Source organism: Salarias fasciatus, chromosome 16 (assembly GCF_902148845.1).
Source record: "Salarias fasciatus chromosome 16, fSalaFa1.1, whole genome shotgun sequence".
NCBI classification, from domain to species: domain Eukaryota; kingdom Metazoa; phylum Chordata; class Actinopteri; order Blenniiformes; family Blenniidae; genus Salarias; species Salarias fasciatus.
The window spans coordinates 11,346,717-11,373,074 of NC_043760.1; the positions used below are offsets into that span (position 1 = coordinate 11,346,717).

The following is a 26,358-nucleotide window of genomic DNA, read 5'->3' on the forward strand; positions in this document are numbered from 1 at the left end:
AATTCAGTCAATTTTTTCACTCCTTGACCATCTTTATGTCTTCAGCTGAGCCCTTACATGACATCTTTTGTGTCAAACAGGGAAAGAAATTTCACTGTGGTGTGAATGAAACCAGATTTCAAAGCATTGGTTTAATGGGATATTCTAAGACTGTAGAGTACATTGCTTGTACCAAGACTTACAGTTAGGTTTAGGAGACCTATCCATTGGATCATCGTGACCAAAAACTTGTTTTTTCAATGTGAAGGTTTCTCTTGAGGCATCTCAAGGCATCAATGAGTAGCAGGAGTGTGAGTACTTAAGGGAAAAGGCATCCACTCATAAGCGCTCATTTCATAGACAGAAGACCTGAGATCTTTCCAAACGGTTCTTCAGCTGAGCAGATGGCGACTGGAGTATTCTAATCCAACAAGTACCCCTTAACCCTGTATCTGACTAGTGGCCTTACAGGTGGTCTTTCCCTGCCTTGGTCATGTATTGCCATTGATACCCAAAAGAAACGTCAAATGGACATAGTCCCCAAAATGTCTTGATATCGTCTGAGCCCTTCAGCCAGGTCTCATTCAAGAGCAAAGTAGAACTGGTTGTACCAATAAACAGAAAACGCAACCCTTGTTCCTCCGGTTAGATACTCTGAGTGATCTTGCTTCTTTTGCTCATTGCTTTGTTGCCTGAACAAACTTCCACCTTGGTAAAAACAGATCCAAGCAGATTGGCAGGATTGCATCGTGCATGTCAGGGGAAAGCTGTCAGTCTTACAAGACCAGAGTCCGTAGGATTGTTATTCAGAGAAACTCATTGGTTAGTCAAAAAAATTGTTCAGCACGGTTGGTGTCAACAGAACATTTTGCAAGCAGTCTTGAAACAGTAAAGGAGGTTGGGAGCTGTCGTTTGCTTACTTGGCTCCACATTGAATCCTTGCAAATGCAGACAGTGAGTCACAATAGCACATTTCATGGAGGGTCTCATTTGACTCACATCGTTGTACCTGTTGCATCACAAGTTATACCACGACTCCTTGGGGGGGGGGAACGCGTGGTTTCCATGGAAACGCAGGGGACCAGAACCACACTGCTCCCTCCGAGAATTATCACCACAATAGCTCCTCAAAGCTCAGTGGCCGGAGAGGATGGAAGCTCCTCTGTTGTTATCGTCGCTTTAATGTGGCTGCAACGTTTACACATCTTTGGACTTATTCACTCCAGCTTACTCTGGGAGAAGATGACAGCCGTGCAGAGTCAACCTTCACCTTCCCACGCATCACATGGCTGGAAAGTTATGACGGCACTATGGAAACTGAAGCCATCAACGCTTCTGCTGCAGATCCACTCTTTCTTGCTTTTCCGGCAGCTCCGAAGATCAATAGGTTGTTGACATCAGGAAAGAAAACCAGGGCGGTGCTAAAAGTCAGCTGCTCACATAGTGGACCATGCCTTATTGACGGCTTTCTGTTGGAGTTGCAGCTGAAGCAAAGGTTATTGTTAGTGTGTTGCTGGAGCCGTCAACAATAGCTTAGCATTTTGTTGGGAATTAAACCGTAGAAACCAGGTTCTTCAAAGGATGCTCTGTTTGCTCGTGTGATTTAGACTTTCGTACAGGAAAGCTTTTTCTCCCTTTATCACTCTGATTGCAAACCTTGAGTGCCACATAGCTTTTCTATTTGGACTTAGGCCTTGTGCAAAAAAACAAAAAAAACATAAAACTGATCAACGCACGCGCTCCACATCAGTGCTCCAGGTAGAGCAACGGCGTTCAAGAGTTGGATGAGCAGTGTGCTCACTTGGAGAGTGGTGGACCGGAGGAGGTACCGACCGTGGAGATGACAGACGTTGAGGGACAGGAAAACAATGGACATGGGACCGCTGACAGGATGGCTTGCACCGACCACCATGGACCGGAACGCCGCTGCAGTGCCCAGAAAGGCCTGGGCACCCCGCAGCAGCACCACGGATCGCTGTCAAACACAGAGGGCCTCGAGGACTTTGAAGAGTTTGTTTTGGATTTTGATGATTACGACTTGCTCGAGTCGATCCACACCCAGCTGGGCTCACCTGAGGAGCCTGTTCGTAAGTTGTGTCTATTTTTTGGGAAATTCACCATTTCCTGGGTAACCTTTTCACGCATGTTTTACACTAATATCTGTTACATCATGTTTCCGCTGCTCCGACGTGATCATGACACACTGGGAGATTCACATGACGAGAGCTTTATTCTATTTTTACATGAATAATCAATGAAAGGGGAGCTGGGCTTTCCATTGACCAGGCGGCCGCTTGCTAGCTTAATTAATGGCAGTATCATTCTCATTCACGGCCACACAGAACAACGTTGTTGGTGCTATTGAGCGAATTGACACAGTGCTCGACTGCTGCTGTTTCCTACTGGTCTATTGATCCCGTTTCACCCATTTGTCTCTGAACTGAGCAGCAGCCAGAGCGGAAAGATATTTTATTGACAAACCGTGTGTTTTCCCTTCCTCTGTTTCTGTTCTGGCTTAAAAGCATGACACGCTGGTAATGTGCAGAAGTTTGTAGTTCTTAGAAAAGAAGCTGAGCTGGACAGCTGGAAGTACGGCAGCATTGCTTTTGGTGCACCACTGGTTCCAATAGGATGAACCCAAATCCAATATGTTTTTTTCACACTTTCTACTCCAAATGTGTGCTTATAAAAAGGGGATGAAGCTTCACATTAAACATACACAGATGGTGCTGGGGATCACATGCTCGATAAGATGCTCTACACTAGCATGTTGGGTGTGTCTGCCAGTTTATGGTTTACATTGGGAGTTTATACTAACAGATAAATAATTGATTTTCAGGTAAAAGTCTCTTATGTCCAAGAAATGATAAGTAATCAACTAGCATCAGGATCACTGGCAAGAAAGGCAGGAAAGGTTTTCCACATGTGGCCTTACCCAGCATGCAAGTTGGTGTAGCTCAAATAGCTGCAGAAATGAATACTGATTCTGATAGAAAGCTGTCAGAATACTTGCATGTTTTGTATGGAATCGCAGCTTCAGTGTTCCCGTTTGGACCCGTGCCCGTGGTCTGAAATGTGAAGAAATGGCGTGACACATCAGAAGGAGATCACAAGGCAAGAAAAGAAGGAGGCCTAGTGTGACCAATCAAATGTTCTTTCTTATTATGTGAATGGCAGGGTGCTGGCGTGTCACTTCCCTGGGAACATGCGGCACCTTCATGTATTATGAGGAGAGAGCAAACCAGCAAAGCCAGTGTGAAGCTTTCCATGATAAAGTAACTTTGAAACATTCCACCTCTCAGAGCAGTGTTGTAGACCTCGTATGTTTTGATGGTTCACATGGTTCAGAAGTGGATTTGAGGACAAAAAAAAAAAAAAAACAGATTGAGATATAGACCTTCATTCTATATTGCTTGATATCAATTCGGGATATGCTGGACAAAGTATTTTTCATAGAGTATTTTGTAATTTCTCATGATACATGATCTTCAGAGGTGTAGTCAGTGCTTGATAGAAACATGTTAGATCTGCTTTCCAATAGATTGCATCTGTCCACGTTTTGACTGACACTACGAATAGCCAGTGATAATGAGAGCTCCTCGGTGCTGAGCCAATCATGTGACTGGAGTAGAGCCATGCCAAGTTAGCACACAGCTCAGGAGCATAAGTCTTGTTCAACTTTCACAGAAAATAAATATTTACAAGAAAATTAACCTTCTAATATCTTTAAATCTCATTTAAAAGTAACAGGAATCATTCAAAGCTCATTAAAATAGTGATTTGTAATCCCAGAAGGCCTTTTTTCATATTGCCCGGTCCTATTTGATGGTTTTAAAATGTGTGAGGGTTTCACAGGGGCAAGACAGTGTATCAGAATTTATGACGTATTGACATTTTCCTAAAATTCAGTATTGAAAAATACAATATGGTTTATATCAATATAGCTTTTTGCATTTAAACATTAGTTGTAGGAGTTGTTATGCTTCCCTGTTTCTCTCCTGCCGGCAGCCTCTCTCACTGAGCGAGCGTCTCCAGTTTGCAGACAGACCGAACTCAGCGATGAACAAAAATGACTTAAAAGTTGAAGAGGAGGTGTCTGGTTGGCATGAGCGATTGCTCTGCTCAAATAATGGATCCTTAATGAGCGCACATCACTCTAATTACCCAAAAGTGCTTCTACAGAAATGAAGCAGATTTGATCCATTCTGACAAAAACACAGTCTGTAAAGAATGCATAAACACATGTCTCGACCAAAAGTTCGACCCCGTCCAGAGCTGTCAATTCTGACGGGTCGGAGCGTTTCCTTCACTGTCCCGCTCTAGTTTCTCCCTGAACTAAAGTGAGTTTGACACATCTGGCCTAAACTCTACAAACAGACGCTTTTTTTTCCACTGCATGACACTGTTTTCACCATATTTCTGGAGAATTCACAAGTTTATTTTATACGGCTGGTGGTTAATAAAAGTGCACGTTTGTTAGTTACTTTGTGCCAGGATTATATTTGTGGTAAAACCTTATTGAGAATAAAAAATATGACTCCAGGGGTGTCAAGCAAAAGGCCTGTGGGGCAACAACAGCCCAAGAGGCTCTAATCCAGGCCACCACCAACAAATATTAAAAATTTCAAAGGAAACATTTATTTTATTTAACAAGTTTGTTCAAAGTAACAGACACAACACTGAAACCTGAGCTATCGGTGATGCTGCCACGAAAGCTAGCTAACTAGCATTAGCCTCAAAGCCATGCTATCAGGGTGAGTTTTTAAAAACAAAAATAATGCAATAGTTTTTTTTGTGTGTTTTTTTGGGACATTTCGCTGTATTTTGCACCAGAAGGTTCAATAAAATTGGCTTTATGTTGACATTGTTTGGTAGTAATTGTAAATGGCATTATTTTACCAGTGAAGCCCTCTCAACGAGTGGCATAGCTGAACTGAAACGCTCAGTTTAGTTCAAAATCTTGTTTTGAGTTTCTTTTTCTTCTGAAATGGTTCAATGGGAGCATAGATAAATTCATTTAGCTGCTTTCCCTAGAATAAATGCAGTCCAGGTGGTGTTGATTTTACCTACACATTAAAAAAAAAAAAAAAAAGACTTTGTGATCCAAATGTTCCCAAAGTAAATTGCAAGAGAAGTCCGCACAAAGTGTGACATTTTGGACCGGAATATTGGCCAAAAGTTTGTGAATGCTCCCAAATTCAAGCATTGAATTACAGGTGTAAATACTGAAAAATCATTACTTTTAAAGAAAACCTTAAAGCAATACTTCAACATTTTGGCAAATTGGCCCATTTAGCACAATTCCTTAGTCATTTCGAACAGCATACTTACTTTTTTTGTGAGGGCGAGCTGTTGTTTATTCAGAGGTGAGTCGGGGAAGGTTTTCGGGACGGACACAATGGAAGTGGATGGTATTTTTTTTTCCCCCTCGTCAAACTCATCAAATACAAAATCCAACAACCCCAAAACACTTTGGTGGACACGTTATAATCTGCACATTCACTACGCTGTGGAACACCAGCAAATTATATTGTAGCGTTACGACACTGAAGCAAATACTGGGAACTACTTTTTCTTTTGAAATCACTACGCCCAGACGCCATGTTTAGTAAGTAGTTCCGTTTCAGCAATCTTCGCATAAACAACTCAATCTCGTAATTTTGCATTAATATTTCACAGCGTAGTGAATGTGCGGATTATAACGTGTCCACCAAAGTGTTTTGGGGTTGTTGGATTGTGTATTTGATGAGTTTGACGAGGGGGAACAAAAATACCGTTCACCTCCATTGTGTCCGTCCCGAAAACCTTCCCCGACTCACCTCTGAATAAACAGCTTGCCCTCACAAAAAAAGGAAGTATGCTTTTTGAAATGACTAAGGAATTGCAGTAAATGGGCCAATTTGCCAAAATGTTGAAGTATCGCTTTAACACTGAATTTTGGTTATGTGTTTCAAAATTAATTCTCTGCAAGGCTCAAGGTTTTAAGAAAGTGAGAAAGCTAAGCCGAGGCACAGCTTTAGCTTCTCTTCACCTTGATGTACTTGTCCCTCGTTTGCCCCGGACGGCGGTGAGAACCATCCGCTCGTCCACAACAGCCAGGGCAGTCTGGGTAAGGCCAAGCCCTCGGCACAATTCTCTCAAGAGACTGTACAAAATGAAATACAACCTAACTTCATTTTGATTTCCATTTCTCGCTGTTTCCTAGAGGAAGGCCTGACATGGCAGAATGGAACACTTGCGGTGCTTTAAGCACATTTAGTCATAAACATACAGCCGACAGCTGTTCGTGTAAAAAAATTGAAAATGACAGTGTTTATTTTGTGAGAAATCATATTCAGCCATTGGCCTGTTTGACTGGTCGGCTGCATTGCACCAATCGATCCAAACTGCCCCTTCAAATCTTTACCACGACCTCGACCAACCCCAGCTTATAATCTAATCATGTGTACCCTTGGCTTCACTTATAATGGCGTGATAATTTTAAATCATGCTCTGCTGAAACAGAAATAAACAAACACAAAGTGTTTGAAAAGGGAAAAAGGAAAAGCATTTTAACCCCTTGAATTTCTGCAGTTTTCTTTAAGACCCGGTCTGGTCTGCATTGAACAATGTGCCCGACCATAGGGCCTGTCCACCTGGAGGATGTTCGGTTTCCATCGAACAGGCCATTACACATTCGCTGTGCTGCAGGAAAGAGCCAATAGACCTTCAGGTCATTAGCTCCAAGAACACCTCATGAGAGTCAGAGGTTGGCAGAAATGGAAGGAATGCGATTTGATCCAGGTGTAAAATGACAAAGACACAATTTACTGTCCAAAAGAAGCATCAATGGAAAGTAAAGACAGGTCTTCAAGACCCTGCTGTCTCAAAGATGTTGACTCTTCTCCAGTTCAGTTTGAAAACTGCCTCTAAATTGAGATGATTGAGCGCCGTCAAGCGTTTTCAAAAAGTTGCATTTTCAGTGGCCCTGAGTAGCATTGTCGTGTGAAGAGACACCAAAAACACAGTAAAATGTTTCTGTTTTTAGTAAAGTTAACCTTGAAATTTCCAATGGCGTTCTCGGGAAGGTGGACAAGATAGCTTTCTAGTGCTGCAGCTCAGTGGGAGTTAGGCAGGACAGTGGTCTCAAACATGGAAAATGATCCCCTTCAGAATAACAGATTATTAAAAAGGACATGAATCCAACAGGAGTCTTCTGAAATGAACTAGGAGAGCCATTTACATCCTAATAATCTGGAGCTACTGTGTAAGAGGTTGAAAACTAGAAACTTACCGTAATCAATCCATTTTTTCACTTCCTTTTACCAGTGAACACTATAAACGTATAACGAAGTCATGATGGGAACTGAAAAACTTCAAAGCAGTTCACACACTTTGATGTTAAGATGCATGATACATTTGCTAGTTCTTAACAAAGTTACATAGTGGTCACAAACACACTCCAAACACATTACTCAGTAGCCTTTTAGTTCTCATTTCCCAGCTTCTTTATTGGAATTCAGTGACCACCCATGGTTCCTCCTCTCTCAGATGGCAAATGGCTGCCAGGTCCCATGAAACGGCGGCCTCATTATCCCCAAAGAATAACATATGATTTGCAGCTCAAGGAAATTGAAAGTGAATTCACTTTTCTTGTTGATGAGGGTAAAAGCAGGTTCTTTGTAAATGTTTCCCATGGCACAACAGCTGTACAATCCCCCTCACCGCGTTACTTTTGCCTCTCTGTCACCAGACGCTTTCAGCTGGAAAACCTGAACAGACACGTAAATTTGATTTGTGCCTTTCCAGAGCACAGTTTGTAACTTAGAAAGGATGTCGGATTCACGCGCGGGCCAAAAAAAGAGCATTTCAGGCTCCGTCTGAACGCTGAGTGTCCAGCCGTGTTTGACCTTTGACTTCTTTTTTTGGAACTGTGGCTCTCTGCAGGTCACAGGTTCGAGGACAACCCCGGGGTGCGGCGCCATCTGGTGAAGAAGTCATCTCGATGTCAGGTGACTCGGACCAGCAACAGTTCCACGCCGCTGTCGAGCCTGAAGAAGAAGAAGAGGGCGGCGGACAAGAAAACACACGAGGTTTGTCTCCAGACACTGTTCATCAACAGAGTGCAACTGAACTCTGTCTAAGCCCCGCCCCCCCCTTAGTTAATGTTGCTAATGCGGACAAGTCGCGGCGGCTGACTGCATGTTTACGACGGCGCGAGAATTAATTTCTTTCGTCATGGAGCCCTCGGCAAGGTCGGAATTATGCAACGGACGGGATATTTGAAAAATTTTATACAGGAAGTAAATGAGAAAAAAACTGAAGTTAGAGGCACGGATCTTCAGATCCCAAAACAAGAGAAGCCTCATCAAATCTGATGGCTGGTCGTTTAGTTTAAGTGTAATTACCATCTAGCTTGTCATGTTGATGCTAATAGATCGCTAGGATTATACAAGACTCTGCCTTTTAAGATGTACAAATGTTAACAGCAGAAGATGCAAAAAAAGTAATATATAAGACAAAACCCAGTAAATTAGAACAGTTATCTTCATTTCTAATGTGTAATATATAATATAATAGACTATCAGCGATAACAACCGTGGTTAGCACCTAAAAAGCTGAGACACATTTGGGTTTGGTGCAGCAAACCAAGACCACATATTTAATAAAGAAAAAACAAACAGCGACTCTGAGTCATACTTGTCTGGGCAACTTTCACTTCAAGAAATTAAAAGTAGTAAAATGGAAAACTGGATTAAGCAGTCTGTAATTGTATTTTCAGCTCATCGTATTAATGTCCAATTTGGTTGCCCTTTTTCCAATTTTGAAACTGAATTTAAAAAAAATCCAGCTGCCTGAGAAACGAGTTGAGCCACAGCTTCAGAAGTTCTCTGCATATAGCTGTGAAGCTAGGACCAGCATAGTGGTGAAGCAGATGTGACACCTGAAGGGGGAGGATAGTGGCAAAGTCATATTTTGCAGCAAATGTTTGGTTTTGCAAATATATTGACATTTTTAATCAAGTGTCCTCTGCGCCAGAACAAATAAAAACTTTAAAGGTTGAATTTATTATGACGATTCTACCAGTGCAGCCCACTCTAGATGAAATCAGGCTGTTTGCATCTCCTGAACTATAAAATGTCTTTCAGGTTTAATGTGTAGTGCGTGACAGAGGTCTGACGATTCTGTTGGAATATGTATAAAAGTAACACTGTTGAAATGGAAGCCATTGCAAGGATCTGAGAGCTTCAGCACTTTGTAGGAATTCAGAGCACAGGTGGCGTTATTAAGGTCAGCACAAAGGACTGGAAATGTTCATTTTATGAAAAAAAGAAAGAAAAAAAATCCTAAACACTTGCCATAGGAATTGAACAAGTTTTTTTCTCAGAAACTTATTTATGTACCATGAACAATCTGATTGATGTTTTCTTTATTTGTCATTTCTGAGTAACAGCTCCCTGAACAATCCTCACCTGTTAGAAATATCACCCTCTTGGACGGCGATGTCCAAAATGTGGCGTAAAGCTTGTGTTTTAGTGCTTTGAGTCGCTGTCCTGCCTCCGCTGCAGTTGTTTGTGGAGCTGAACGAGCTGATCGTGGAGAAGGACCATGAAATGCGCTGGAAGGAGCGGGCTCGCTGGATCAAGTTCGAAGAGGATGTGGAGGAGGAAACGGACCGCTGGGGGAAACCTCACGTGGCCTCGCTCACCTTCCGCAGCCTGCTGGAGCTTCGGCGAACCATCACACAAGGTGAAAACCTCTGTAGTTCGAGCTCCAGTGAAAACGTCCAAACTCGAGACGGTTTCTCAGGATTAACTGTGAGTCAGGTGGACTCCTCAGTAACGTAAATCTTCCCCTTTTTGTCTTTTACCTTTCCTCTCCAGGGGCCATCCTTTTGGACCTGGAGCAGAATTCTCTGCCGGGCATCGCCCACCTGGTGGTGGAGACCATGATCATCTCAGATCAGATCAGAGCCGAGGACAGACCCAGCGTTCTCCGAGCTCTGCTTCTCAAACACAGGTGAATGAGACTCAGAAAGAAATCCTGTCCACAGAGCTTTGGACAGTATTTTCATCCCTTTAGGACTTTTGTATCGAAGCATTTAAAGGTGTTTCTAATGACGAATATAGACTTTTTTTATTTTACCTGTTACAATTGACTTTTTCACACTTTTTATGTTTGGTCTGTTTAAAACACTTGATTGCTGCATTACTTCGGCCTGCAGTATAACATACATGGCGTTGCACTGAGCTCAGATGACATGACTGTTCAAGAAGTATCGTTTCCAGATTTTGCTCAACTGTGAACATAACATGCACATTTTTTGGTTTAACTGGTTTTTTTTAACCAGGAAACAGCACAAGTGTAGACACTGCTCAGTTCTGCCTATTTCAAAGACCCAGGCTCATAATCTTTATTTAGACTCATACTCAACCTCACCATAGTCAAACTCTCGATATATTCCTAAGATGATAAAAAAGTAATCTAATCAAATTAAAACTAAGCTCAGTGTTGAAAATGATGCCCAGGTTCTTTATTTGATCTGGTTTTTTCAAACTGTGATTTTGCCAAATGTTTCTCTCTCTTAGCCTTAGAACCGATAACTCAAACTCCAGTTTTATTCTCATTGATTTAAAAAGTCATCAAATGCCCACATTTCTTCAGAAGACAGGGGAATGTCCAGCTGTGTGTCGTCAGTATAGCTGTGAAAACCAATGCCATGTCCCCAGGGCGAAGCACATACAAGTTAAAAAGAACTGGGCCTAAAATTGAGCCTTGGGGCACACCGCATGGAACTTCCATTAAAGGGATATGGCACAAAGACGAGACAATAAAGGTTTTCAGGATCCTTCTTTTCTCTCCTGTTTAATATTCATGACACCCATAGCCTTTGCATAACATTTGCGTTTCGAGTATGACTGAGGCTTAAAAGCATTTAATAAGCTCTCATATCGGTACTGGGTATCGACAACTAGTACTTGTCATTATTCTTTAAAAACAGTGATGCTGATGCATCATTAGTCAGGAGCATCTGAGGCGGGCCAGTCTCGAGTTAAAACCTAGATCCAAACGCTCCATGTCAGGGAAACCCAAATCAGTGAACTGTACCCGAATATGGGGTCCCACCCCTGAGGACCGTGTTTGGTAGCGTAAGTGTCCTGGCAGGGCTCAGGCCCAACAGCTCGAGCTGTCGGCCAACTTGGACCAACTAACTGCTTGGTTCAGAAAAAAAGTGGAATCTCAGCTTTAGTTTTTCCTTTAGTAATTTAATGGTGACCCTGTCAACTGCAGACAGTGAGGATGTAGCTGTGTTTACATCTAGACCATGATTTCTAGTATTTAGTAGCATGAAAAATTTAATCCAAGCATTCCAACCCCATCAATCCTCACAGTGCAGGTAAAAAAATAAAAGGCCAACTCAAGGGGAACTGAGTGGGGAATTTCCAAAAAGTGACATTTAACAAGTCTTGGCTCATCAAGCGCTGTACTTCCCTGGGGTTGACTAAATTGTAAATGTCAGTGCTGTGCTGTGGCTGCGCCGAGTCTTAAAGCCTTCTCTCTTACGTTAAACGTTTGATGGTTCATTGTGCGAGCCGTCCTTGATCTTTGATCTCTTGCCTTTTGTCAGGACCCTTAACATTTAAACTTGATCTTGTGCCAGACCCACTTCTGTTTCAGTCCTGCTGCACACCGAGAATGAAAAGAACCGTGTAAAAAAAAAAAAAAAAAATGACCTGGCTCGCTACGGGCCAGACATAAATCAAGCCTGTAAATCCACGCTTATTTAATGCCCCAAAAAAGTTTGATTTGAGATGAGACGGACTTTAAAGGGTTGCAGATGAAAGGAGGCCGTGTAAATGTCAAGCCGTTTGGGTGTCTTCCCTCAAAGGCCGACTGTTTCTTACCAACCGGGTCGGCCGTCTCTCCGGCCAAGCAGGTTTTCGGGCTTTTGCGTTTAACAGCTTGTTCGCAGACAGACACGGTAGCCATGACGGTCGATGGCGCTGCTGGAAATTATCGGGTGTGATGTCAAACCAGAGGAAGCGGACAGGAGTAGATGACCATCGAGACGCTGCAGTTTCCTCTCAGGCAGTCCGTCTTTCAGAACGCAGCAGTAGTCCTGATTCGAGCCGCTCTCGTTTCTCCAATCTAAAAGGGTTCACCAGGCACCCCAGGCGCTCCTGTCTTTAGTTACTTTGCATGTTTATGCGACTGAAACCCGAGCTCTCACCGATGTTTCCCGGCTATTGATTGGCACATGCTTTGACACGCCAGCTAAACTGACCTGACACACATGGCCGATGGGATAGTGCGCCACGGCCGAGTGTGTTATCGATTTATCAGTTACGTAACTGAATTGAAAAAAAAAAAAAAAAAACAGTTACTTGAATGTCAGATGTCACAGCAATTTACTGCAGGACAGAAACCATTTATGTTACAACTAAAGCCAGCGTTGCCTTTGTGCTCACTAATTTTTCAGTTTCAGTGATTTCAAGTAGCAGTCTAAGTAGTGTTCAGCTCATTTCGTGAGTTAAAGTGGCATTACAGCAAGGTGGGCATACTCACTTATAGGTTCAAATAAGTGCAATACCTCTGTAAGTGGAGCACATTTAAGCGTTTCAGTGAAGTTGTGTTGTTAGTGACTCCAAGCATTTTGGTCCGATTGCTTTTAAGAATATCAACAAAGGATTAAAGAAACAAAGAAATAATGAACCAATGCATTGCTCTTCCATGCACTGAAACAGGCTGGACGGCTTAATTTTTATTTGCCACAATGGTGAACTCCGATGTCCACAACATAATCACCAAAAACTGAAGGTTATGTAATTGAAAGTGGCACTCTCTGAGGAATTGTTCTATGGAAAGGTGAAACTGAAGAAGTAGTTCCTATAGTGATGCATGGTGGATCATGCTTTAAGGTAACTTTTTCTGTCTGTGGTCCTGGATGCATTGAGTGTATGTAAGCAATATTCCAATTGAGACATTTTGGATTGAAGCTTGTCAGTCCAAATAAGAACTCCAGGTTTTAAGTCAAGATCTTTTGGCTGAAGCTCACATCATATTTGGCAGCACAAAGCAAAAGATGGACTGTCAGAGCATAAAGTGTTCAGGGATGAGTCCTAAACTGTCTGAAAACCTTTTGTCTGAGTCAACAATATGCCACTGCAGCAAGATTTCAGACAAAATGAAAAGAGATTGAACGGATCTCTGTGGAATACTATCAGAACTTAACAGCAGACAGATGCACGAAGCGTTCTGATTCCAGATATTTCCCTGGAAATGGTTGCTTCCAACGCTTCTGCAAACCGAAGGTTTTTGGGAAAAATAAAATATATTAGACTGTAGCGCTTAGCTAGTGTCCAAGTACACACATCGTCTGGAAAACAATGACGAAGTACTGATACGAGCGGCCACGTACACTCGTCAGTTTGATAGTTTATATGCTCCGGGAATAAAAACAGCTGCTTTATTTTCCATTCTCCAACGCACATTGAATCTCATTAAGGCAATGTTTTCACGTGAAAATGGAGGACTTCCGTTGGATTTTGGAGTCCGTTTAGTTCATGAATCCACTGAAAATGCAACTTTTCGAAAATGCTCCAACTCTGTCTGCGTATTAAAAAGATGGAAATCCAACTTTAATGAAACGCTGCCACTGCATATGCACGCCACAGAAAGTTTTCACTGTAATAGCAATCTGACTTCATCTGTCCTGTCAATGTTTACAGCATATTGTGCTTTCCGTGCACTTGTGTGTGGATTCATTACAGAAAGCTGCACCCACTAGTGGCTAAACATGCTAGCTCAGTGTTTCTGTTGTGTAAACGTGAAACATTTCTGAAACAATATTGCATCAGCAATGCATTTTCACAAGAAACACTCTCATGTAAACAAGGACTTCGAAAAATGTGGTCATCTAAGAAGGGAGTGGAAAGTGGAAAGATGCTATTAGCCACTGTAGTGCATATGCTATTGTATGCTAACACATCAGACTGTCATAAAAATCAAGAACCTCGGCGTTTCTCTAGCTGCTGTAGCTCATAGGTTCACTTTCAGCCACACTAACACTCAGTAACATGTCAAGTTTTTTAATCTGAGCTTTTTCACAGTTTTTTGGCGGGTCACACCCTTCTCCTTGACCCTTGAGTTTTCCCAGCTTGTTATAAAAAAAATTACAGCAAGAGTTTTAAGAGGTTTTGTCCACGTTAACCGAAGAGTTCATATCTTTTATGACGTGATTCGATAAAAAGTTCCAGAACGGCGGCTGAGCTTTGGAACGGGATTGTTTCACCGACTACTGTAGCCAAGGTCACGAATAAATTTCTTTTATTGACACCTGTTTTAGTTATATTTGACAAGCAATGCAGCGTATCCTTGTTTTACTGCACAGCGCTCGGCCCCAGGCAGCGATCCAGTGTTCTCCGCCAAGAACAGTAATGTGTGGACACTTTCTCCCCAAAAAATACATTAGATCTATAGATCAATGCAAGTGATTAGATTTTTGTTTTTTTCTTGCTCGGGCAGCAGCAGGCCGTCAAGCGGTTGCTCCAGTTTTCACCAGCTTTCCAAATAAATTCCCAGCATGTCGCTGGATAGAGGGGTGAAGAAAAATAGAAAAAGGCTCTGTCATTACAGTCATCACCTGCGTGAGATATCAGATTTACGACGTGGAAATAAACACACCAAAGCGCTGCGAAGCTTATTCTGGTTTCGTTGGAAGCGTCTCCAGCGCGGCCCGCTGCAGAGTCGCACCTCGTTCTTTTGTCTGGCTTTTCCTGCGGCGTTGGGTTTGAGCCTTATTGGACTGTGTGGGCTTCATGCATGAGCTGATGTCAGTGAACAGTGACGTAAAGAGGCAGCGCTGAGGAACCTGGCCAGCGCGGGACATGGGACTCAGCCTTCAAATGAAAGGGAAATGTGCTTACGGTCAAAAAAAAAAAAAAAAAAAAATCTCCTAAAATGAGGCTTAACGGATTAGTCTCTGGCTGTTTTAATGCTTTTTCTCTACAAATGTCACACTTTGAAAAGTGTCAACTCAGATTTTTCTCAGTCGCAGCTTTTTGATTGGCTTCACCTTGGATGGATTTTCGCTGATGACTTTTCTCAATTAGCGAGTGACATTGCAGCGGCATGAGGCAGTGACTCGGCGCACCGACCGAACAAAAGGTGGATCTGGAGAATTAGAGCCGCAGCTGTGCCGGGCATTTCTACAATCCAAAATTGTTCTCACAAAAATATTCAATTATCCATTTCTTGTCAATAAAAAGGTAGATGCTGTCATGTTATCGTCAGATTTTCCATTATTTATACTCTGGAGACCTCAGAAGTGCTGTCAGTGTTAGAGAGGACGTCACATCTGATCATTTGGCTTCACATGTTAAACCTTCTTCACTGATATTGACAATTCTGAGTGAAAACCTTCCTTAGGTGGAGCAGTTTATGTATCTTGGACTCTTTTTCACAAATGATGTCAGTATACTGACAACAACATGTATTTCAGAGTCAAAACTCTTCCCGCATTGCACGCATTAAAAATTTCTCTCTTCTCTCCGTAGCCACCCGAGCGACCTGAAACACCGTTTTCACCGTCACCATTCAACCAGCAGTCTCCACGGCAGCTTCAACCACAACCACGCCCCGGACACCAGCCAGCCGCTGGTGTCCGAGGAGCAGGAGGAGCACCAGGACGGGAAGCAGGGCGTGTACGACCCCAAGCAAGACGTGTTCGTCAGCCTGTTTGTGAGTGTCTGCCCGTCCAGCCCGGCTCGTTTGCCAGCTTCATTTCACGTCCAATAAGAAAATGTATTGATTGAGACGTGAGAAATACAGAGTCTTAGGCCCCGTTCAGTTTAGTGAAACTTTTTGAAAATGTTTCAATTTGAAAAACACAAGCAGCCAAGACAGAAAGCAGCCTTTCAGTGGACGTTTTGGGAAAGCAGAGATGCTTAAAAACAGCACAAATCCCCTAAAAATACCACTGCAAAAGGAGGAAATAGGCAGAGAGAAGCTGTGAAAAGTGAGGTTGAATTTTTAGTTCATTCAAATATCTCATATTTTGAGAAAAATTCATTATTTTATCAGAGTAATAAGAATCTAGTAGTAAAAAAATCGATAAGGTGCAGCCCATCTCCCAGTCCATATTTTACTGGGACTTGGTAGTTTCACAGTTGAGTCACTGTGATCCAGCTTGGTCGTGTGTCCAGACGAATGTCCGTGTTCTCAGCATTGACAGTTTATTGCGTGCATTTGTGTGTGTGTGTGTGTGTGTGTGTGTGTGTGTGGTTTCATATCAAAATCCACCAACAGCACCAACTTGTGGCCTGGCAGGCTAACTACACTGTTTGCAGCATTTCTGCCATTTTGGTGGAAACGGATTCTTGTGTAATCACAAAACTTTCCTGAAACGTGATCGAGGCCCTCGTGGTGAAAAATGCGAGCAAGAAAGCAGTTTTTGACGTGAGCCCATTGAGATAAGTCGACTCAGCTTAAAGGGAAAGAGAAGTTATCTGTTTCTACGTTGTGGTTTGCATTAAGTTCTAAGAACCAACGGTGAGCGCAGCTTCAAGTGTTAAATTCCCGATGTGAAGCCACGCTGTCCTTTGAAGCCCTCGCCTCTTGAAGTCGGAGGAAGCCAGGCCCTCATATGTGTTGGATTATGCTCTTAGTCAGCCTGCAGGTGCTTCCAGTTAAGGCCTCTTGACATGTTAACTGTGAAAACTTAATGTTCCCCCTTGGCTTAAACTGTTGGCATATTTAAACCAGCCTATTTAAAAAAAAAAAAAAAAAAATCTCTTCAAGCATAAAGCGCTGGCTGTGTGGCTTGAAATAAATTGCTCAGGGACATTCAGAACGCAGCTGTCCACGTGTCCACTCCAACAAAAGGGTTCCCACAATAATTGCGCGCAGTTACGGCGTCACATCAAGCAGAAACGTGGGTAATCTCTGCACTGTTCTTTCTCCAAGAAATCCCTCCACCCTCTGCCTCCCGAGAGCCTTCCAGCTACGGCCAGATCTCTCAAGCTCCTCGCCAAGATCCCCAAAGACGCTGAGGCCGTCATTGTTTTAGTCGGTAAGCTCGGGCGGGCGGGAGGGAGGGTGCACAGATCCGTCAGAAGAATTAAGCCCTTTCTTTTTTCACTCCATGTTTGCAAACCAGCTGTTAGATTAAGATGATCGTGGTAACTTCCTCATGCAGCGTGATAGAATTGTGCTTCTTTATATTCCCACCGGCTCCCTGAGGCTTTTGTGTGTTTTCTGTTTTTCCATTGAGGCTGTGTCGAGTTCCTGGAGCAGCCGGCGATGGCCTTCGTCAGGCTGAGCGAGGCCGTCCTCCTGGAGTCGGTCCTCGAGGTCCCCGTTCCCGTCCGCTTCCTCTTCGTCCTGCTCGGCCCGAGTCAGTCCAACGTGGACTATCACGAGATCGGACGCTCCTTCTCCACGCTCATGTCCGACAAGGTGAATACTGGATGATTTGAGGTGATTTGACGTCTTTGAACCCCACATTCGGTCGGCTCTCTCCTGAACTCCTTGTGTCACAATGTCAAAAACAACAAGTGGCTCCAAATGTTGGGCGGTGACATTTAATGGCAGGATGAACGGATGAACGAGTAGATTAGATTACTTTTACACCAATTTGGTTCCTTAACAATTGCTAGCTATGTATAAAATAATGGGCAATATAATTAATTATTTGACTGTTTTAGATGTAACAAAACCAATAATAACAGTAGATTTCATTTGACTGAGGATTTCCTGAAGGACCGGTGAATCAGAGCTAAAGGACCACATGTTGTCTAATGATGTCCAGGTCTGCATTAGATGAATGTATGATGTTAAAATCAGTAAATATTGACTTCATGTGCTCGATTGTAAATCGTAAAGATCTTATAATTCTCCTGGCACATTTTTATTCCTAAAGGAAATGTCATTTGGTATTGAATGTCATACTTCCTGATGATTTTCACCATGAAAGCGGTTAAGATCCACTCAATATAATTCTCAACTCTTGTCATGTGCATTCAATTTAAAATATCTGCCACATGTTGCAAAAAAATTGAATTCATATTTGTTAATAAGGAATTTTAGAAAAAACAAAGAGCTCCCAGTGATTTAGAAAACATAGAAACACTACATTAAGATAAATAGTTAAAAACTATATAATAAACTCTATAACACAAGATAATGGTGATAATGTGGAGACAAAAATTGTTTAGAAATGTTTACTGTATGCCGGGATAAAAAGGTGTGCGCAAATCAGCGTCTTACTAAGTTAAAAGCCAAGAAAAAAAATCTGATTTTTGACATGTCAGGAGAATTTCTTCTGGAGATGCAACAAATGGTAAATAATTTCACTTATAGAGCATTTTTCCACTGCTTCAGTAGCCAAAAGCCCAAAGCTTAATCCCATTCACATGGGCTGGTGGATCAGTTGGAAGCAGTTTCAGATTCACACAGGGAATCAAATCTGAAATTTTCTGATTGAGAAACAACCGCTCTATCGACCGAACCGAGCCACAGTCGCCTCTACAGCAACATTATCTACAAAGCTGAGGGCTTTTCCAACAAATGTAATTATTTTACATTTGATCTTAGAGCAAACAGGCAGCCAGTGTGGTGAAGCTGTATTCATGGCTCCCGTTTGCACGGCGCCTGCTGTACAATTTAAAAGCATTCATGTAAAATACAGTCAAGCATGTAACTTAAACGCATGCAATACCAAAATACACTACTCTGGCTGTAACACGTCTTATTTATGTTACAACATCCTCTGAGTTAGACGTGGAGAAATCACAGGACTTGGTTTCTTACGTCATCCTGACGCTGACTCGTGGGTTTTATTGCAGAACTTCCATGAGGTGGCCTACTTTGCCGATGACAGGCAGGACCTCCTGAACGGCATCAATGAGTTTTTGGACTGCAGCATCGTCATTCCACCGTCCGACGTGGAGGGCAAAGACCTCCTGAAGACGGTGGCCGACTTCCAGAAGCAGATGCTGCGCAAGAGGAAGGAGCGAGAGTTCAAGAGACACCAGTCCATGTCTGGCATGGAGCTGGACAACAAAGGTAGAAGCTTGCTCCACTTTCCCCCGACAGCACGGAAGACGACGGGGAATTAAAATGTATTTATACCACAGAGGTGAGTCCTGAGGAGGAGGAGGAGGGAGACCAGGAGGTGGACCCACTGAAGCGCTCAGGGATCCCGTTCGGAGGCCTGATCCACGACATCCGCCGGCGTTACCCACAATACATCAGCGACCTGAAAGATGCCGTGGACATGCAGTGCATCGCCGCCGTCATCTTCATCTACTTTGCAGCGCTCTCGCCCACGATCACCTTTGGAGGCCTGCTGGGTAAAGTAGTCACATGAAACAGACCGGAGTCCTCCGCCTTTACTGAAACACTGAGTCTGACCAAATGCACTTCTGATCCCTAGGAGAGAAAACGGAGGGCATGATGGGAGTGACGGAGCTCATTGTTTCAACTGCGACTCTGGGAGTGATCTTCTCCCTGCTGGGCGGTCAGCCTCTTCTCATCATCGGCTTCTCGGGACCCTTGCTAGTGTTTGAAGAAGCCTTCTACAAGGTGCTTTGCAGCAACTCTTACAGCAGAGTTTGGACCATCAGAGATGACTGACGAGTCTCCTCAATCAGTTCTGTCAGGTCCACAACTTCGAGTACCTGACGGGTCGGGTGTGGATCGGCTTCTGGCTCATCTTCATCGTGCTGGTGATCGTGGCGGCGGAGGGGAGCTTCCTCGTCCGCTACATCTCGCCTTTCACCCAGGAGATTTTTGCCTTCCTCATCTCGCTCATCTTCATCTACGAGACCTTCTCCAAGCTCATCAAGGTGACGAATCCCAATATCTCACGAGTCGAAGCGTCCATCCATCCATCCATTCCAGACCCAGCTCGTCCCTCTATAAGCTGCGACTCACACGCCAAAGCATCAAATGTTCGGTTTGTTTTTGCTCCCAGGTGTTTCAGGAACATCCGCTGATGGCGATCTACCCCACCGATGCCACCCCGTCGGCCGGGTTCCAAAATTTTGACGGTCCCGTGTTTAACCAGCCGAACACTGCTCTCCTGTCGCTGGTGCTCATGATGGGCACTTTCTTTGTGGCGTTCTTTCTCAGGAAGTTCCGAAACAGCCGCTTTTTAGGTGGCAAGGTAATGAGAAAGACTTAAACATCATGCTAAATGTGTTCTATAGATTTCCGTTGTTTTAAAGGTTTAAAGGTTTTAAAAACTACATTGCTTAATGTTCCTTCTCGACCGGTCTGGAACTTCTCATGCCTCATTGCACACGGCTGCCGTCAGCCTCTGAGAAGTGTAAAACCATCTGCAGCCGTGCAAGTTATGACTTTCTCAGACATCGCAGATAGAAACAGAGCGAAGACTTTCTAATTCTCTGAGAATCACTGCCTTTCAGCACGATATGGAGACAGACGGAGCAATCTGCTGTCGGCCCTAGAGAATGCCTAAACATTTAAATTCCAGCACAAAATTTAAACTTCAACACAAGAAAATAGTTTAAATTGATGATGGTTTGTTTGATTCACCCAGAGTTTCTTCTTATCTCCAGGCCAGAAGGATTATTGGGGACTTTGGAATCCCCATCTCCATCTTGGTGTCTGTGCTGGTGGACTACTCCATCACCGACACCTACACACAGGTAGGTTTACTGGTATCCGTTGCAGGAGATTGAGTTTAAATCAGACCTTTTTTTCACTAGATATTTTTGGGGTTGGTTTCTCTTCAGAAATTAAACGTGCCATCTGGCTTTTCCGTCACGTCTCCTGAGAAGAGAGGCTGGTTCATCAGTCCGTTCGGGGACAAGCAGCCTTTTCCCACCTGGATGATGGGGGCGTCTGTCGTCCCCGCGCTTCTGGTCTTCATCCTCATTTTCATGGAAACCCAAATCACTTCGTACGTGAATCAAGACAACGAATTGTGCTTAGGGAATGTGTTGTATTCTGACAGCTTCTCCTTCATTCCTCAGACTGATAGTCAGTAAGAAGGAGCGCCGCCTGGTCAAAGGTTCGGGTTTCCACCTCGACCTCCTGCTCATCGTCATCCTCGGCGCCGTCTGCCCCCTGTTCGGCCTGCCGTGGCTGACCGCCGCCACCGTGCGCTCCGTCACCCACGTCAACGCCCTCACCGTCATGAGCAAGGCCACGGCTCCCGGCGAGAAGCCCATGATCCAGGAGGTGAAGGAGCAGAGGCTGACGGGGCTTCTGGTGGCCGTGCTCGTCGGTAAGGCGAACGCGGCGGCGGTGGGGGGGGGTATGCCGAGTGACAGCTGGTCAAACCCCTTCCCTTAACAGCTATTGTCAAATGATTGCTTAGCAACGGTAGCCAGGCACACGAGCCCGTAAAGCTTTATTTTTGTGCTCGTCAGAGACTTGTGCAGTTTAACAGTGAAAGAAAGGAGAGGGTCGGCTGGCTCCAGCAAAACCACAACATCAGCACGTATTTCTGAGGAAAGTGGTCAGTGGTGCCTATTTGACTGCAAAGTTAAGTGTTATCAAATAACTACTACAATACCTACTATAGTAACAGCCAAAATATGGACAGAAATACATAGTTTTTAAATAAAAAAAGCTTTAAATGACTACCGAAATGCTCTCTTAGAAATATTGTAAGTACATTTGTTTTTTTACAGCATGAGTAGGGCTACCAATCAGTGTTTGGACGTTTTCCTGACTGCCGAATAATTTTTTTACTCCTCTAAATGACTTTACTTGTGATTTTCTTTGACTTGTCTGTTTGAAGACTCAATTTTACAGGAATCACCAGGTCAAGTCATGAGAACTTCCATTGTATGCTTGGAAAGTTTCTGAGGGTTTTATACTTGAATGCATTCCCTGCCACGACTGGGAGTCAATCGCACGACATTTTCAAATGAAAATGGAAAATTTTCATTGAGTTTTGAGGGTCCATTGGTGCTCGGAGCCTCTGAACATGCAATTTTTTGAAAACGCTCCATAGAAACGGGGGTAAATACAACTTCGGCAAGGCAGGTTCATTAGTATAACACCATTCATACAACAAGCAATTCAAAGTGCTTCACAAAGAGAAAGAAACATGAAATTATGTCAAAATTACAGAATTGAAACCAGACACAAGACAAAAAAGAAAATAGTTAAGAAATTTAAAATGAAGCTAATAAAAATGCATTTGGAATGGTTTGAGTTTCCCATCTTGGTATTTGGCTTTCCAAATCCCACAAATATGTCCTCTCATCAGATAACTGCACATCACCCTGTCCAGCTGCCTCAGACATAATATTTTCCTAAACGAGTGGAGGAAGCGTTTCACTGCATCACTTCAAAAAATTAATGCACACTTAAATTCAAGGAGCAATTCTCAAAATGAGTTAAGTCTATTGTTTGAAAGCTTATGCAAATAATAAAGTCTTGAGTTTAAGGGAAGGGAGTGTGTCTGGCAGCCTCCGGCGTGCCATGGCTCCCAGTCCTGATTCTCCTGGCAGACGCTGCTGGGTGAGGAACTCAAGATAGGATGAGAAAGAAACGCTTTTCTTAAAGAACAGAGAACCGCAGGAACTCAAACACAACAACCCAGAGAAACACAGTCTGCCTGGTGGAAGAACAGACGCCAAACTGAAGCTCAGCTTATAGAGCAGCCACCAGGTGCAGACAATCACACAGTCAGGCACAGGTGAAAGAACAACAGTCCAACACGAGGAAGTAAAGGAGGCTGAAGTGAGAGACAGTTAGAATCTAACAAAAAACACATAAGACGGACCTGAAACATGAAGATTCATGAAAACTATTCTGAAGTGAAAAAGCTGTCTTGTAAACAGGGTCAAACACACAACGTGCCCTCAAAGAGACTAATAGAGTACCTTAAGGTTCCTTTTCAATCTGTAAAAGTAAACACCTAAATCAAAATGTCTCTATGAGGCAGATGTAGGTAACGTCCGAGTAGCGGGTAACATGCTTCAGGTCTGTGTTTGGTTCAGCACATCTCAGTCTGGTGTTGACGTCTTCATCAAGCTTGATAAAAAGCTCATTAACGAGCTCTGATTGCAGTCAGGTGTGTTGCACCCGGGAGAGACCTGAAACAGCTGAAAATGTGTGAGCTCTAAATGTGTCTTCGCCTTAGTGCAACAAGTTATTCATGTATAATTAACAACTTCATATTTAATGAACTAATCTGTGATATGAAATTTGAATGAAAGAACTGTAATTTTATCAATATCATGCTTCACTTCAACATGGACCCGGAACTTAAAACTACAGGAAACTCTTTCATATTGTGTCAAATTCAAGAAATAATCTTAAATGTAGACATTTGTTTAGGTTGAAAATACAGATCACCTGAACTGATTCGCCACATAATACAAGCTAAAGTGCGCCCCTGGTGGCCACATAAATATATTGCAGGTAATGTTGTATTTTCTCTCAGATGTCATTTTGTGAGCTGGATTGGACTCTGGCAGGCCTGGACTATTGGACTACTGCCAATTTTGCTTACAGCTAGCACACTGCATGTTACTGTTAAAAAGAGGAAGTTCATTCAGAATTATTAGTTCCCGATTATTAGTTTGTAAGTACATGCAGAACGAAACAGCAGTAGGAAAAGTTTTCAGGACATTTGACTGTATTTTTCGCCAGAGGGAGTCGTTAAAATTGCCTTTATGTTGAGATTATGGTCATTTTCAGTCGTAATTGTAAATGACACTATTTCACACTTAGAATGAAATTGGACTAAAATGTCCTTCACAGCCCTCCCGGGAGCGAGTTAAGCACTATATCGCATGTGCAGCCATCATCTCACTTCCAAACAAATCAGCCAGAATCTTTAAGGAGTCAGCCGGGGTTTCGCGAGACTTTGTCCGCCTCACAGATGGAGAGCTGGCGTTGGCTTCGAGGCGTGCCTCGCTGTGTTTACATCTGTGTATGAAACTGGAGCCCCATTGTTCCAGCAGCGGTTTAATGTTAAAAGGTGAGCGTGCGCGACGGGGGAGGCGACTGTAAACACAGTGCAGAGATGAGACTGAGATAAGAGTTTTCCCTGGTTTGATGGAGGGCTTCGTTTTCACCAACTTTGCAGTTTTGAAGCACTTTACACACACACACACACACACACACACACACACACACACACACACACACACACACACACACACACTGCAGCACACAGACAGACAAAACCAGGGATTGAACCACTAACCGGGAGACTAAACAACAGAACCACTTCACCACAGCCGCTGCAGTTTGCGTAACTCTGATGTCAAACAAGGTGAAACAGTGTTTTTTTAAATATATATCAACGTAGTGCACAACCTTTGAATTTTAAAGCTGTGATTGTCGACTGCCTGAATTCAAAATATCAGCAGTAGAAGGCGATAAAGTCTTGTAGTGTGACATGAAGATGTTTCACATCATAAACTAAAGACCAGTACCATGAAAATTCTCTTTTTCCTTGTTTTCACTTCGAACTCCGATTTGAAAAGAGTTCAATCTAAAATGAGAAATATCTGAGTGTGATTAGTCCCTAAAAAGGGGATGTCTGACATCCTGAAAACAATCGCATCACAAGCTTTCAGGATTCAGAAGGAGGCTTCCAAGTTTCAAAAGGAAAGTTTGCTGTGTTTAGACGTCAACTGTCTGACCTATAAATCATAATTACTACATATTTTCTCACAAAAACCTCAAAGAAGCGAAGCCTGCTGTGATATTTAACAGTTCAAACAGAAGACAGGAACATGCAGACAGTATTTGATAGTGTTTGGTAATATTTGAAATGTCATTTGTTAATCGCTAATTGAGAAAATGTGTGTTTATACTAACTGGCTCAGATGCTTTCAGGGTTTCCAAAGACTGGTATTATAACAGGAGCGTCCAGGGGGCCACATACAGCATGCTTTAATCACAAAATGGGAGCAGTAAAATGATAAAATGATCTATAAATAGTTACTATCCAACTTTTCCATTGATTTCAGTGTAATGACGTTTGAGGAGACTCTCTAAACTGTTCAAATTTGATAAACTTTTCTAGGAAACTCAGTGACATAACTCAACATTCCTAGAGAGAAATAATCTAAAATCTTGCAACATTCTTCTCCAGAATAATGCAAGTGGTGAAAGCCAAATCATTGTTTTCTCAAACTCTGGCTTCTCCAAACAGACAGAGAGCTCGGTTTGAGGAAAGCAATACGAGATAAATGTGTCAGCTTCGCTTCACGCCACCTGTGAAAGTAGTCGAAGCAGAATTTCTGAAGCGGTCCCAAAGAAAACACATTAACAGTCGTGACTGTTTCTGTCATCTGGAGTCCGATCACAGCGGCGTGCTCCAGCAGGGGTGTTAAACTCAGAGTGTACGTCATTAGTATGTCTGAATTTTCATAAAAACAAACAATTACTCGAGAAAATTACTACAAACTCAACATGAAGCCAATTTTAGTGAAACCTTTTGGTGAAAAACATCCCTGGATACTATAATCAGTCAAACTTTATCTTTCATACAGTACAAGGCAGCACTGAATACTTTACATATTAAACACAGCTCCACCCAAAGATATACAGACTCCACCCAACAAATATGATGAAAAAAACACAGAATATTACACAAATGAATACACAAAAATTATAAAACTGTACAAAAATTCATAGACATCAATTGTTAAAACTGTCAACGTTCGCTACAGCTCCATGCTGGGTTAATGCTTTAAGTTTCGGATTAGATAAAGGTCAGTGCTCGTACATCTGTCAGGGCTTATTGGATAAAAGTGACTCTCATAAATAAGATTAAGATTTGGAAGCCAAATCTGAATAATTTCTCCCATGCATTGACCTTAAAATCCATGTTTCTTGTCCCAACTTTTCTGGAAGTGTGGTTTCCGAGACGTGGCGTCTGCTTCACACAACCCAGGGATTAGAGTCAAAGTCACTTCAGATACAGAAGATACCTGCCGTTTGTGACGAAGAATTTTAACAGCTTTTGTTTACATATGAATTCAAATCCACTGTTTTTCTCTGCACATCATTAATCGCGGCGTCGGCGTTCCTTTCATGGCGAAGTGGAGGTCATCAGCGTCGACCCGGAGCAGCTCCTGCATGTCTAGACGCTGGTGGAGCGGGACTCAGCCGCAGCCACAGTTTAAAATCACTTTACATTGTGTTTACACATCTCCTCCAGAATGATCTGGAACAGCCGCCCCTCCCTCCCCCCCGCCTACACCCAGAACGTGGCGTCTTTTGACACGGCGGCCCCGTTGACTCGTGATCGCTCGGCGGCCGTGCGCCTTGTTTTCATTAAGGTCGGGCGGCAGTGGGGTTTAGGTATACAGCCGTGAGCTTTTGTCCGATTGAAGAGGAGTTTGGATTAAGAGCGGGACTCGGCGTTTCAGCCAGGTCATCCGCTGCCGGTGTGTT

General features: G+C 43.1%; 1 protein-coding gene across 1 annotated transcript in view; it reads left to right on the forward strand.

Moving 5' to 3' along the window:
- slc4a3 (solute carrier family 4 member 3) overlaps nt 1–26,358 on the forward strand; it is a 44,966-nt gene that overhangs the window by 13,812 nt on the left and 4,796 nt on the right. The window contains exons 6-19 of the mRNA XM_030111605.1: nt 7,906–8,051; nt 9,528–9,708; nt 9,843–9,978; nt 15,516–15,699; nt 16,924–17,029; nt 17,231–17,415; nt 18,804–19,023; nt 19,095–19,310; nt 19,394–19,542; nt 19,611–19,805; nt 19,934–20,125; nt 20,541–20,630; nt 20,718–20,884; nt 20,958–21,211. Coding sequence (XP_029967465.1) covers nt 7,906–8,051; nt 9,528–9,708; nt 9,843–9,978; nt 15,516–15,699; nt 16,924–17,029; nt 17,231–17,415; nt 18,804–19,023; nt 19,095–19,310; nt 19,394–19,542; nt 19,611–19,805; nt 19,934–20,125; nt 20,541–20,630; nt 20,718–20,884; nt 20,958–21,211 — 2,421 coding nt within the window. The remainder of the gene's footprint in view (nt 1–7,905; nt 8,052–9,527; nt 9,709–9,842; nt 9,979–15,515; nt 15,700–16,923; nt 17,030–17,230; nt 17,416–18,803; nt 19,024–19,094; nt 19,311–19,393; nt 19,543–19,610; nt 19,806–19,933; nt 20,126–20,540; nt 20,631–20,717; nt 20,885–20,957; nt 21,212–26,358) is intronic.